This window comes from Embiotoca jacksoni, unplaced genomic scaffold, assembly GCF_022577435.1.
Source record: "Embiotoca jacksoni isolate LCO1_2020_lvr unplaced genomic scaffold, fEmbJac1.0.p SCAF_8, whole genome shotgun sequence".
NCBI lineage: Eukaryota > Metazoa > Chordata > Actinopteri > Embiotocidae > Embiotoca > Embiotoca jacksoni.
The window spans coordinates 13,084,785-13,099,325 of NW_027185436.1; the positions used below are offsets into that span (position 1 = coordinate 13,084,785).

The following is a 14,541-nucleotide window of genomic DNA, read 5'->3' on the forward strand; positions in this document are numbered from 1 at the left end:
CGTTTTCCCTGTATCTCTCTAATTCTCACATTCTCCCTCCATCCTTGACCCCCTTTCCTCACTCCCTCTGTTATCTGAAATAATCTCAGGCCCTGCTTAGATTCTATTCATCAGAGCAGAAAGAAGCAGGCACTGACATTGATATAAAAAAAAAAATACCATCTGTGCCTTGCAGGGGCAAAAAGAGTGAGAGAGAACGAGACAAGGAAGAAAGAGAGGGGCTTCAAATAAAACTGGCTCTGTTGTTTCCCTCTTGTCCCCCCTTGTCAATGCCATTTCAATTGAAAAGCGCAGTGGTAATTAAATTCCAGCAGGGGTTAGGGGCAACTGTGCAGCACGCTGACGGGGGGCTGCCCTGACATAAAGATGACACAATTCAAGAGGACAGAGGGGGCGCCAGGCAGAAAAGGAGGGAGGGTGACAAATGTCGTTTATTCACGTACACTGCCAGATTTGCACTACTCAATCTTCATGACATTTTAAAAAAATAAAATGAAATGGATATTCAAACTCAACTGAATCCCACAATGACCTTTTCACCAAATCAGGGATATTCTAAACAAATCCGTCTTCTGTATCTGCGGCATTTGCCGAATATTTTGTAATGCTTAGGAGGATGAGCGATTAGGTGGAGAAGAATTTGGGAAAGCTGGTGTGTGTGTGTGTGTGTGTGTGTGTGTGTGTGTGTGTGTGTGTGTGTGTGTGTGTGTGTGTGTGTGTGTGTGTGTGTGTGTGTGTGTGTGTGCGCGCGCGTGTGCATGTGTCTGTCAGCACAAATGTGTGACTCAGAAGGACACTGGTTGTTGTTGATTCACATTATAGCGGCGCTAATCCGAAGGCTCCAGAGAGGCCACACACTCCCGCTGTCCCTTTCCCCATCTTCCATTAGCAAAACAACAGTCTTTAACTGCATAATATTGAAACAAGAATGATATTTTATCAAACTATGCAAGATATTTTAGATTCTCTTAGAGAAATAATTGATCTAAAAAAACACAGAAAAATATTTGGTTTTTGCATAATTTTACATTTCAGCATTTATGTTCCATGTAGATAAAAATTAAAGAGCTGCAATTTGAAGGAGTATGCATCTGTCTTGATAATTCATGGAAGTGACATTACATGTCAATTTCTCTCTGGATCTCTTTTTTTAAAACTATCATATCCTGTAAAATATATTGCCCAGGATGATTGCTTTCTGTCTTGCAGTTTTCCAACAATACTGCTGTAGGAAGTACACAATGACAAGCAATCATGATGCGTTAATATTAGCTCATCCTGCTGCTTTAAATATTTGGAGGAAAATATAACTTAATCCTGCCAGTGCTTCACTTACACATCAATCAATTCTGTCAGAGCCTCTTACTGTAAATCTGTTTTCATTTAAAGCATTTGTGCAACTCTGATGTCATCTAGTGGACAAAGAGCCCAGTGCAAAGGTTGTACTCAACAGTACATTGAAGTTCAATGAGATGCAAGAAACAGTTGATTTTTGTTAGTTTTAAAAGTTTATATTAGATGTGTTTTTTTATTTCAGGGAAATCTATGATTTACACTCCAGGAATATCCGTCCCGCTCCGCTCAGTGTGAAGAATTCCTTGGTCCATTCAGTCCACTTTATTATTTCAAGATACCTCAAGTCTTGAGGTAAGAGCAAAAAGGCGAACAGCGCATCTGTCCTCTTGCTGAGCCACAGCCGGGTTTCAGTAACGGTTTAAAATTGCCAGAATTTCCTCCTTTACAGACAGGGGAGAGTGCTGCTGGACACCAGGCCCACCAATACTTGTTTCCCAGCAGTCAAAGCCGCAGTCTCCCAAGTCCTGCACTGTACTCTGGACAATCAAGGAGTCCGTTTCTACAAAATAAACAAGTCATAATGAAGTCATGTCAGAAAAGGTCAGGATGCACTATAAACAAAAACATTTTTAGTGTCTAACAGAACAGCTGTTGTTGAATGCAAATTAGTATCCAAATTTAGTAACTACATGTGCTACAGTGGTGCCTTCAGTGTGAACTTTCAGGGTTTTTTTCACTAACAGCAACGACAACACTAGAGCCACACAAAACTTTGTCACTTCTCGGCTAAATAATCTCATAGATATAGAAAATTAAGGACTTGGTGTGGGGTGGGTGATTGTACCAAACGTCTGGTACTTCACTACTGCTGCAACGGAAATGGTCCAAGACCGAGAAAGGCCCAGCACCAACTCAACAGGAAGGACGCAGCAGCATGGTAATACTACTGACACTAACCAGACGTCCAGTTAAACATTTTAATCTTCAGATACAACAGCAGCTTTTAAACACAAAGATATAATACCTTGCTTCCTTAACTCAAACAGTTTTACTATGAAGACAGCATTAGAGTAGACAGATAAGACAATCTACTGGAAAACAGCTGAAAACATTTGCTAGGAAAACAAATAAAGAGCATTTGGAAATCTATTTGGAGGATTTACATTTGAGTATGCTACAGGCTGCAGGCATTAAAAAAAAAAGACTGAACGTATAGCTTCTTTGCTTGTTTGCTTTATCAAAGGGAGGATGGTACAAAGTTGCTTTATAACCAATTGCACGGTAGTACCCACACACCAAAGGCCTTTTCTTGTGCAAACCTCTCATCATTTCCTGTCACTCAAATCATTGCTTCGGAGACTAAAGAGTGAGGCAGCGTTTGAGGAAAACAGAACTTTTGCTGTCAGCAGGAGTCTGACAGTTTGGCTCATCAAACTTCCCTCATCAAATTGAATTCATAATAAGACGACTCAAATGAAGGATACAGAATAGCCTCAACAAAATGGGGGGGGGGGGGTCATTTTAATTATATGCATCATTTAAACTGGAAAGGTAATTACAACAGCAGATCAAATATAATCCTCTGGAGAAAAAAAAAAAACATACTCTTTTATACAAACATGAACACTGTTGTGACAATCCCCCCCAAAAAAGTGTGTCACCTGGTCTCAGAAGCGTGATGCCGCAGCCTCCTCCTCCTGCGCCTGTTAGCTTGCTGTGGAGCCCTCTGGCCAATGTGACCCGGCACAGTATGTCCAGGGCAGGATGCCCCACTCCCATCACATTCAAATGGTGCTGGTTGATGTCAATAAGCTCCTATAAATTATATGACACAGCTGTAATTAATAGCTATTGCTACTGGCAGAAAATGTATCATGTGTATGTGAACATGAGCTCCTTGGTTTAGGACATTCTACATTTTATAAAAAGAATATAGTTTGTATTTTAAGTATTAAAATTAAATTTTACCTCTAATTTACCTCTAACACCTCAATGACACATTTAAAATGCATCATCAATAATTTGTACCTCTAGAATATTGTAGTGCTCTCCTGTGATGGGCTCACAGGTCATCTCTGAGAGGACTTTCTCACAAGTGCAGGAAATGGCATCCACCGAGTCAAGCACAGGGGTCATGATGGAGGGAAACTACAGGAGGAGAAAACGAAAACAAAGGAAATCAATACCTCCAACATCACTTGAGCACACAACAAATGTGTATTGTTCTGAAAATCCGAGCAGTTTTGTAAAATGGCAGGTTGTGCTCCAGCCTCATCACAACACTGCCACAACACCATCCAGGCCCGTCTGCATCTGAGGTAGACATCTGCACACCTGCTGGTGTCACCAAGGCAACAGCACACAGGGGTCCTGGCTAAGAGTTTAATTTTAATATTTCATGAAAGCACTTTGGCGCTCCAGAGTATCTACCATGCAAAAGCACCGCCTATTGTATTAATTACAGTGTCAGCAAGTAACACACTGGGGAGAAAGAAACCATTTAGTACCTTGTTAATTTTGTCCTTCACCCTGGCAACAAGTACCTTGGTGCTACGTGGTACTTTGGTGTTAGTGAGGAGGATTCTTAATAACGGCACCCTGGAAATAAAGCAGACAGATCAGAGAGTTCATACAGAGGTATTATTATGGGGCTCTGCTGATGCAGAAAAAAAACAACTATGATTTTATTAATTAACTCTTTAATGAAATCAGATTAAAAATTGTTAATCAGGGTCAGTACCTGCTCAGTGGTATTATCTTCCCAGCCAAGAATCTCAGCATGCCACCTACATAACGGGAAGCCAGAATCATTAAATATGTCATTGTCTGATCATAATGAACAGTTGTGGTACAATAGTCTGATGTTTCCATTAAGAAGTGTTGCGTGTAAACAGAGGGGGGTATAATGCCATATGTACTGAGCCGTATACTGAATAATTTCATGCCCTACCCCATGTTCCTACAGCGTTGTCAACTCCTGAAGGATTACCATGGATGATCATCTCCCCTTGGAAAGCCCAACTGTTAATGAGCTCGAGGTCCTTCTGACACCACCTGCAGTCATTTTAAAATGAAAGGAAGCCCAACAAACTCTCGCTGACCTGATGTCTAGTGCACATAACTTCTATCACCATCTAAACAAACAACAGACTATCAACTAAATGGGATTCTTTGATTGCTCAATCTGATTCTACATAAGGATTTGCAGCACAATACACTACAACAATATCATATTGGAAATACATTCAAATGTATAATGAGTTCAACACACATAAAAATAGGTGACATGGTCTTCAAAAAATGTAACATCCAAATACATCTCAGAGTTTTAGTAATCTTAGTCTTTGCTGTAATCTTAGTCTTTTGTCTATTTAAAGCTATAGTGCAGGACTTTTACATTTAGGTGAAAGTCCATTACATTCAAGTCCTCACCAAACAAGCTCACACAATGCTGATGAAGCCTACCACCACCAGATAAATCTGTCAGTTTACAAAGTTTTAAATCTTGTGTCTGGTGAGACATTGGGCATGCTCAACAGAGAGAGCACGCACTCAAGACTTCCTCAGGCCAAGCTGGCTAACTTACAGTTAGGCCTATGCTAAATTTATTAGACATAAAATAATTTAATTGTTTGGCTCTTCCATACTTTCCAAATGTTATCAGACTGAATGGGTCAAATTCTGATTTTGCTAGGTTTGTGATATTCATCACAATGTGTAGCCACAACAGTAGCGACAAAAGTAGGCTACAGTGGAGCCTGTGACATACACACATGGACAAAATTGTTGGTACTCTTCCGTTAAAGAAAGAAAAACCCACAATGGTCACTGAAATAATTTGACACTGACAAAAGTAATAATAAATAAAAATGTACTGAAAATGAACTAATGAAAATCAGACATTGCCTTTTGAATTGTGGTTCAACAGAATCATTTAAAAAAAAAAAAAATGAACTAATGAAAATGGCCTGGACAAAAATGATGGTACCCTTAACTTAATATTTTGTTGCACAACCTTTTGAGGCAATCACTGCAATCAAGCGATTTCTGTAACTCTGAGACTTCTGCACCTGTCAACAGGTATTTTGGCCCACTCCTCGTGAGCAAACTGCTCCAACTGTCTCAGGTTTGAAGGGTGCCTTCTCCAGACTGCATATTTCAGCTCCTTCCACAGATGTTCAATAGGATTTAGATCAGGGCTCATAGAAGGCCACTTCAGAATAGTCCAATGTTTTGCTCTTAGCCATTTTTGGGTGTTTTTAGCTGTGTTTTGGGTCATTATCCTGTTGGAGGACCCATGACCTGCGACTGAAACCAAGCTTTCTGACACTGGGCAGCACATGTCGCTCCAGAATGCCTTGATAGTCTTGAGATTTCATTGTACCCTGCACAGATTCAAGACACCCTGTGCCAGATGCAGCAAAGCAGCATAACCCAGCCTCCTCCATGTTTCACAGTAGGTACAGTGTTCTTTTCTTTGTATGCTTCATTTTTGCATCTGTGAACATAGAGCTGATGTGACTTGCCAAAAGCTCCAGTTTTGTCTCATCTGTCCAAAGGACATTCTCCCAGAAGCTTTGTGGCTTGTCAATATGTATTTTGGCAAATTCCAGTCTCACTTTTTTTAGGATTTGCTTTCAACAGTGGTGTCCTCTTCGGTCGTCTTCCATGAAGTCCACTTTGGCTCAAACAGCGAGGAATGGTGCGATCTGACACTGATGTACCTTAACCTTGGAGTTCACCTCTAATCTCTTTGGAAGTTGTTCTGGGCTCTTTGGTTAACATTCGTATTATCCGTCTCTTCAATTTGTCATAAATTTTCCTCTTGCGGCCACATCCAGGGATGTTGGCTACAGTCCTGTGGACCTTAAACTTCTGAATAATATGTGCAACTGTCATCACAGGAACATCAAGCTGCTTGGAGATGGTCTTATAGCCTTTATCTTTAACATGCTTGTCTATAATTTTCTTTCTAATCTCCTGAGACAACTCTCTTCTTCGCTTTCTGTGGTCCATGTTCAGTGTGGTACACACCATGATACCAAACAGCACAGTGACTACTTTTCACCCTTTAAATAGGCAGACTGACTGATTACAAGTTTGAAGACACCTGTGATGCTAATTAGAGGACACCTTAGTTTAGCATGTCCCTATGGTCAAATTATTTTCAATCTTTTCTAGGGGTGCCATCATTTTTGTCCAGGCCATTTTCATTAGTTTGTTTTTTTAAATGATTCTGTTGAACCACAATTCAAAAGGCAATGTCTGATTTGCATTAGTTAATTTTCAGCACATTTTTATTTATTATTACTTTTGTCAGTTTCAAGTTATTTCAGTGACCATTGTGGGTTTTTCTTTCTTTAACGGAAGGGTACCAACAATTTAGTCCACGTGTGTAAGCGAGTCCCGACAGTGTTTTTGTTAATTACTCTCACTGGCAGAAGTGGGAGACAAAAGTTCTGCACTGCAGGTTTAAGGCTACTATTTTGGATTGACTCATTAAATAGGAAAACAAATGCGTGGCCGGGGGTCAACACTGCAACAAATATGCCTATACAGTATAAGCAGAATGTTGTCAGTCAAGGTTTATCATTTAACTTCCCATCAAAACCCATTGTTTGAAACTGCTTACACTGTATAACATTGTAAGCAGTATGTTTATTAATTTTTGGTTAGGTACCCTTTTTAGAGTATTGTCAACAAGGTTAATGACTCTCCGTAAGAGCCAGAAATTAGTGTGTTTAGTCTGAATTGTTTGTTATTTACACTGCACACATATCAGTTTGGATAAGTGGTACATGGTTGTCTGGGGTTTCACACATTTTTTTACCTGTTCACTTGTATGGTGCACAGAGACAAAGACAGTTAGTGGGGTTCCAATATTTTCTGCTGACCTTCACGTCACCTGATTTGATCTTTCCATTACAGTAACTGCTTGTCAACCTTTTTTGGTTTCTTTAATAAACAGTATAAAACACACCTGGACCTCAGTACAGACTTGTTTGAAGGCGCCACCGTTACGAGCCTTCTCAGACTCTTTGCGTCTATTTTCATGGATCGTAGTCACTACAGTCTGTCTATATGCAAAACAGAGGTCAACAGCATGCACAGCTCATGATGGAGACCTTCTCTTCACATGATGTCGTTACCTGGCGGTGTGATCCCACTCTTTGAGAGGAGAGGGAATGGCTCCGCTTGCACAGAGCAGAGCTGCAGCTAAACACACAGAGTAGGCAGCACTTGACCCCAGTCCAGCTCCAGTCGGCAGCTCTGACCACACAGTCACCATCAAGCTCGGCAGCTCACTAAGAAAACAAACATAAAGACTGAGCTCCTGTATGTAAGTGACTTAGATATTGTATATATGACTTATGGCAATTATTAAAAGGTAACAGCAGAATAAAATTATTAAATGTAAAGGCAATAGGAATTTGCAAATCCATCACAAAAATTAGAAGAGACACACGTGAGCATTAACATTTTTTTAACATTAATAATGGTTATTTTTTAGTTATATTAACTGCCACGGTAACAGTGCATATACACGTGTGTGTAGTAATCCATACACTACAAAGCACGGTGTCTTACTTGACAGTTCTGTCAATGTCTGTCAGGGAAGCAGCTTTTGGCCAAAAACGAGAATTCCCGAAACTAATTGTCCGGCTCTTTTCTCGAGGGAAAAACACCACCAGACTTGTTAAAGGGTGTAGAGTGGCCCAGTACCAGACTCTCATTAGTGGCCATCCTGTCAGAACCCATCCCCTCTCTCAGACACAAATGTGCCGTGTCAGTGCAGATTAAACCTCCCGACAAACTGCAACTCTAATGTTCCTGAGCATCATTCCTGTTCGAAGCTGTTGGAGCCACCAAAATTAACATCCAGCTTTTCAGTCTGTCGCTGTTTATTGTCTTCATTTTGAAGAAGAGGGATTTTCTTGTTTTATTTTTTACATTCATATTGAGTAAATCTTTGCAAATTAAACATTAAATTAAGATGCCAGACATGCTAAATATCATGAATCAGCCAGATTTGATTTAATTTGAACTGTAGCACACTCACAAACCCACAAATGTCACTCTAGCAGGCTGCAGAGTTTCCAAAAGGTGAACAATTTTGTCATTCTGCAAATGCACACTTTGCTCTCACCACCTACAGTTAAAGTTGTGCCACCTCTCCACCTGTCTTTTTTACAGCTGTAATCTTTGAGTGTGAGGTTTTAGTTTAACACTTGCATGACCTATTTGCTCATTTTAAAATAATTAATAAAAATTAAACACCCTTCTGTCGGATGACATTAAATACAGTAATAACAGAATTGCTATTCTCCATCAGTCTGTAAAACATCAAATGTTAGCTTTTAAAGTTCTTACAAATTCTTCCCTTTTTTCAAATTTCCCTTCCTAAACATAACATTTTTCCTGGGATTTAACCATCAGACAAGTGACTCTAAAATCTGGTGAGAACTCTTCCATCTACCTTCAACCCTCCTCTCCTAAAAGCACACAGGAGGACAGTCCTGGAGTTCAGAGGACAAATGAGGACATGAGCAAAGAGCACCCTTCCTACTATTCAGCAGAAAATGCTCCATGTGACAGGTAACACTTTCTACCTCATATCTCTTACTATTAAAAAAAAAAAAAAAAAAAATAGCTATATACCGCTGCAACACTCAATGTCAGCAGGTGGTGAAAGTGTCAGATTTGCAGAAACTGTTGCTTTCCTCAGCCTGTAAATGGAGAAATTCAACCTGTCTCAGAATTTCTTGGCTGTTAGTGCTTTTGTTGCCAAAGGTGGCAAAGGTCGACTGCAGCTATAGATCTGAAACAACTGGCGCAACAGCTTTGCTGCTGGATGCTATTTAATGTGCCTGGTTTCTTGATTGCTTTTTGTACATCTGTAATGTGACTTTTATTGCCATCTAAAATGAAAGTAAAGTGAGCAAATGATGAGAAGAACAATATCTTACCCTGATGCAAAGAGCGAGAGGTAAATGTAAAGGAAGGCTAAGATGGCCATGTTGGAAGTATCCAAGTTTCCATTGGTTGCACCAACAAATTCACGCAGTGTTCTCACAAGTTCAGCATCCAGACGTTGCATCTCGTCTCCCTTACCTATCAATGTGAGTTAAAAGACATATCACAGCAACTCACACTTTAATCTGTAGGTGCAAGGAGCATGGGAGTTTGTGGCTGCAATAGAACTCAAATAAGCATTGTTTTAAAAGATGTCTACTCTGTTTCAGAAACCCATCTAAATCACTCTGGGCAGTGTTACACTCACCTCTTTTTATGGTACAAGATGGTGAAGGGTAAATGGAGTGCACTTCTTAGTATTTTTCTACTTCTACTACTCTAACAAAACATTTACAATTTACCTCTTTTTCACCCTTAGATTCACACAGAGGTCATGTAGAGGACGCCCTGCACTACCACACTCATTTACCCTCCTCATTCGCCAATACAATTAAGCCAACAAACACAGGCTGTCTAAACAAGGAAATGTCACTTTATGTGTTGGACAGTGAGATGCATGACACAGTCCTCGGTGCAACATCTTCTCTTACCACGGAAATAAGGAACGAGATGCTTCAGTTCAGACAGGTCCCAGCAGCGTAAGGTGTCGATATTGGGGAGGTTGATGCCAACTTTGGCAGTAGTGGTGGCTTTCAATCGCAGATATGTTCGCAGGTTCAAACTTACAGCAAGCGCCACCTGTGATGAGGCAACATCAGAACAAGCACAAATCAATAAAGGATTGAACTGCAGCTCCTGTATGTTTTTCAATAGGCCTACAGACAGTTTTCTCCGTGACATAACATGGCTTTGTGAAAAGTGAGTATGTTGTCCCTACAGTGCAATGTGGAAATCAACTTGTCATAGAGAGCCATTGGGAGGAAAGATGACAGGTGCCAGGCTCGAGAAGGAAGGCAAATTGGAATTTAAAAAAAAAATGTGCACTGACAAGAAAACAAAAAACAGTCAAACTAAATAAGTTGTGTGTTCTATCTGGAAAACTGTCTTGCAAATTATTTGTGTTGTTTCTTCTGAAAAACTGATGTACCAATAAAATAATATACTCGGTAGAATCAGTGAGCTCATCTTTCCAAGTTACCTTTCCGTGAACAACTGCATGCTCTCCGTGGAGGATCGCCTTCCCAGGAGCAGAAATGAAGCAGTCTTTGACTTGCATTTCTGTAACCGTTTCCAGAAAATAAATAATAGATGTGGCCAGTTCGACAGCTTTAAATTCAACTTTTCACTAACAGTATTATCATTACCTAGCTTAGCTAATGTTAATCCGCTGAACCAGCACCAAGTAGCCGACAGCTCGCCCCCGCAGCTCTGCTATTTTTCAAAACGACTCAGCAGTTTAATAAATCATTTTTATGATAAAAAAAAAAAAAAAAATTAAAAAATAAAATAAAAAACCCGCAGATGTCCTACTATGCAGCGTGGTCGAGCACTGCTAAAAACACAGCTGACATGCAGAAGGAGCGACGACGAACATAGAGTTGACCTCCTTCATCCAATCAGCGCAGCAGCTTCTTGACCATCTTTTCTTCTGCCCTATCAGCGTACCGCTTTCGCCCACCACACGGTGAGTCGACCAATCATGCGATGAAAAAGGAAACGCCCATATGAACTACGGGCAGCACAGAGGGAAAAACACATTACAAAATATCATTCGCCTTCAGGCGCTACCTTGTAGCTTAACATGACATCGTTTATTTTCAAACCTGCTAATCTCCGCTGTGTTACACGGACATGTAGGGTAATAAGCGAGCATCGGACGAAGAAACCATTCTTCTCAGACAGAAGGTAGCTCCTCATCCCTGCTCCGTGTCAGATGTGCAAAGTGTTGAGCTCTTGCTCATGTTATTCATGTTGCTTCCATGCTTGGAAGTGGAACTGCAGTACTCCCTCCTCAAATGTATTTATTTCTAATTTTGACAACTTCTTTAAATCACTAAAGTTAATAGATACAATAAATAGAAAAGCCAAAAAATGTATATTGCTATATATCGGTCCTTGCTCTTTTAAATGTAAATCGCCATGTTTTTTTTTGCTCCTCGTTTATTTACTTGACTGTTGCTGCCTTTTTATGTCGTTTGATTGTTTAAAAAAAATATTTTGTCTCCTCTAGATTATTATGGTACCTTTATTGCTTAATGACTGTTCGAGATTGTGCCATAACATCTCCACCATTGTTTTTCTAAGTCTATGTTCTTTATAATGTATTCTCTTGCCTTGTTTGCAATCAAGTAAAAACATATATTAATGTGTTAGAACGGCTGACTTTTAGCTGCTTTCACAGATTGCATTGTTTAAATTTTTTACTTTAAAGACACAATGAAACCAATAATAAATGCCAATTGTTATGCTATCTGTACCTATGTGACTCAAAACTCATTTAATCAAAGTCCTTCTTCTCCATCTTCCTGTCCTTCTTTTCCCCAACAGTTATGCCACTGAAGGAGACAACAGAGTGCCCAAAATCTACACCAAAACTGGAGACAAAGGTTATCCATCAACTAACTCAGAAAACAATAAGTTATTAAATTACTGTTGCAGTAAACAGCTTAACAAAAGTTGACCTGATTCTTGCTGTTCAGGTTTCTCAAGCACATTTACAGGAGAAAGGAGGCCAAAGGAAGATCACATTTTTGAAGCGTTAGGAAACACAGATGAGTTGTCATCAGCTATAGGGTGAATTGTCTACTATTCAGATGATGCAGTTCATTTTAGAAATTATTTTATAATATGCCTCGTCCGAATTTACCATCCTGACTCTCATTGCAGATTGGCCAGAGAATTTTGCCTTGACAAAGGTCACAAATTCACATATCAGCTGGACAAGGTTGGATTTTTTTTATGTTGCATTTATTAACATCCTTCAGTCCTGACATTTTACACAAGAGATAAAATGTCTGACTTTTGTGCTTTTTTTCATTGCAGATTCAGTGCATTTTACAAGATGTGGGCTCCAACATTGCCACCCCTCGTTCATCTGCAAGAGAAAGTCATATAAGTATGCACATGCTGCTGAGTATAATGCTGAAAAACTGGGTGTTTTCATGTGTCTCCTGTGATTAAAGATCTTAATCTTTGTTTTTCTTCTGCAAGAGAGAACAAAATTTACTTCTCAGCCAATTACAGACCTGGAAACTTGGATTGATGACTTCACAAAAGAACTCCCTCCACTGACCAACTTCATTTTACCTGTAAGCCCCTTTGTTATTATGTTGCTCTGAATAAGAGTTGCCGGTTTTCCTGATGCACTAAAACACTTATGCTTTGTGTTTCGCAGTCTGGTGGGAAGAGTAGTGCAGCTTTGCACTTAGCTCGCACAGTCTGTCGGAGAGCAGAACGCAGGTCAGTTTCAGCATGTTCCCTGGTTGTAGCATCATTTTGAATAACTTAATCTATTTGTCTTGTTTCACTGGTGGTTTTGACAGCTCTTTGTTCTTGTGATAGCGTTGCTCCAATTGTGCGCTCAGGGGAGGTGGATCCAGATGTTGCCAAGTTCCTGAACAGGTCAGTCCCGTGCTTTAGATTTATACTTTATTAATCCCACAGTGAGGGAATTTAGTCGTCACAGCAGTATAGAAAACACAAAAAAAAGGTGCATACAATATGAAGAAATGTAAAAATACATATACATAAAATAAGATAGATAAAAATAATTATTTTAGAAAAGAAAATTTCTTCCACTACACATCTGACAAATGTCCTCATATTTTCCTTCAGATTGAGCGACTACCTGTTCACCGTAGCCAGATATGCAGCCATGAAAGAAGGCAATGAAGAGAAAATCTACAAGAGACCTGAATGACCACATCGTCATATGAGGACCAAGTCAAAAACTGTATTTGTTTTTAGCATGGGTGATGTGACACTTCAATCATATTATAAATATATTAAAGCATACAAAAATGGTCCAAAATTATTTCCTTTTCTTAATGTAACTTTTCTTAACTTAATGTGAAATCATGGTCATGATGCATTTTAAGAAATTCAGGTAGTACATGTGCATCCAAATGCTGTTATCTTGTATTTAATATTGCACGAACATTTACAATTTAGCTAAATTGATGTAGAGTTAAGATGGTTCTCCAGGGAAATTTTGAATAATGTAAGGCAAGGCAAGTTTATTTGTATAGCACATTTCAACAACAAGGCAATTCAAAGTGCTTCACGTAAAACCATTAAAAGCATCAAAACATCAGGCAAAGGAAAAGCAAATTTAAAAACAATTAAGAACATTGATCGAAACATTAAAAACAATCATTAAAACATTAATAAACAAGCTAAAAATAGAATAAAAGTTGCAGTGCAGTTTAAGAAATAAAATACAGTAATAAAATGCAGAAATGCAGGATCAACATCCTTGAGTCTGGTTCAATTGAAGGCAGCAGCAAACAGAAAAGTCTTCAATCTTGATTTGAAGCAGCTGAGACTCTCAGCAGAACTGCAGCTTTCTGGGAGTTTGTTCCAGATATGTGGAGCAGAAAAACTGAACGCTGCTTCTCCATGTTTAGTTCTGACTTTGGGAACAGAAAAGAGACTCATCCCAGACGACCTTAGGGGTCGGGAGGGTTCATAAGGTCACAGCAGATCAGAAATGTATTTTGGCCCTAAACCATTCAGTGCTTTATAAACCAACAGCAGGATTTTAAAGTCAATTCTTTGTTGGACAGGAAGCCAGTGTAAAGACTTCAGAACTGGAGTGATGTGATCCACTTTCCTGGTCTTAGTGAGGACTCGAGCTGCAGCGTTCTGAATCAGCTGCAGTGTTCTGATTGACTTTTTACAGAGACCCTTAAACACACCGTTACAACAGTGGAGTCTACTGAAGATGAATGCATGGACAAGTTTTTCCAAATCCTGTTGAGACATAAATCCTCTAATCCTTGATATATTCTTCAGGTGATAGTAGGCTGATTTTGTAATTGTCTAGATATGGCTGCTCAGATTGAGGTCTGAATTCATAACTACACCTAGATTTCTGGCTTGGTTTGTGGTTTTTAACATCAGTGATTGAAGCTGAGCGCTGACTTTCAATCGTTCTTCCTTGGCCCCAAAAACAATTATTTCTGTTTTATCTTTGTTTAATTGAAGAAAATTTTGTCACATCCAGTTGTTGATTTGTTCAATGCATTTACCTAACCCTTGTATGGGATTATAGTCCCCTGGCAATATAGTTATGTAGACTTGTGTGCGGTCTGCATAATTATGATAACACAC

At 39.4% G+C, this 14,541-nt stretch overlaps 2 protein-coding genes across 3 annotated transcripts; one reads left to right on the plus strand and one right to left on the minus strand.

Annotated features, from left to right (window-relative positions):
• Positions 1-407: 407 nt before the first annotated feature.
• mvk (mevalonate kinase) lies at positions 408-10,711 on the minus strand. 2 transcript variants are annotated; one of them, XM_069138989.1, is made up of 10 exons: positions 10,409-10,711; positions 9,861-10,008; positions 9,264-9,408; positions 7,446-7,601; positions 4,247-4,350; positions 4,037-4,082; positions 3,804-3,894; positions 3,325-3,444; positions 2,958-3,111; positions 408-1,855 (listed from the first exon to the last, which is right to left on the minus strand). In XM_069138989.1, the coding sequence occupies exons 1-10, from the start codon at positions 10,484-10,486 to the stop codon at positions 1,704-1,706; spliced, it is 1,194 nt and encodes a 397-aa protein (XP_068995090.1). In that variant the 5' UTR covers positions 10,487-10,711; the 3' UTR covers positions 408-1,703. The 2 variants fall into 2 exon arrangements, with proteins under 2 accessions (XP_068995090.1, XP_068995091.1); XM_069138990.1 differs by lacking the exons at positions 9,264-9,408; positions 10,409-10,711 and having other exon boundaries at positions 9,861-9,951.
• Positions 10,712-10,957: 246 nt separating this feature from the next.
• Positions 10,958-13,253, plus strand: mmab (metabolism of cobalamin associated B). Its single transcript, XM_069138296.1, has 9 exons — positions 10,958-11,115; positions 11,758-11,816; positions 11,910-12,003; positions 12,097-12,154; positions 12,253-12,325; positions 12,421-12,518; positions 12,605-12,669; positions 12,772-12,831; positions 13,045-13,253. Exons 1-9 carry the CDS (start codon positions 11,012-11,014, stop codon positions 13,127-13,129), a joined length of 696 nt encoding a protein of 231 aa, XP_068994397.1. The 5' UTR covers positions 10,958-11,011; the 3' UTR covers positions 13,130-13,253.
• The last annotated feature ends 1,288 nt before the right edge of the window (positions 13,254-14,541 follow it).

Coding starts and splice junctions, on each gene's coding strand:
- mvk (XM_069138989.1), bottom strand. CDS start 10,486: ATGCAAGTCAAAGACTGCTTCATTTCTGCTCCTGGGAAGGCGATCCTC. Junction 7,602..9,263: donor CTCTCGCTCTTTGCATCAGG/GTAAGATATTGT, acceptor TTGTTTTCTTAG/TGAGCTGCCGAGCTTGATGG. Junction 4,083..4,246: donor CAACGCTGTAGGAACATGGG/GTAGGGCATGAA, acceptor CCCGTTATGTAG/GTGGCATGCTGAGATTCTTG.
- mmab (XM_069138296.1), top strand. CDS start 11,012: ATGACATCGTTTATTTTCAAACCTGCTAATCTCCGCTGTGTTACACGG. Junction 11,817..11,909: donor CACCAAAACTGGAGACAAAG/GTTATCCATCAA, acceptor CTTGCTGTTCAG/GTTTCTCAAGCACATTTACA. Junction 12,670..12,771: donor TGTCGGAGAGCAGAACGCAG/GTCAGTTTCAGC, acceptor TTCTTGTGATAG/CGTTGCTCCAATTGTGCGCT.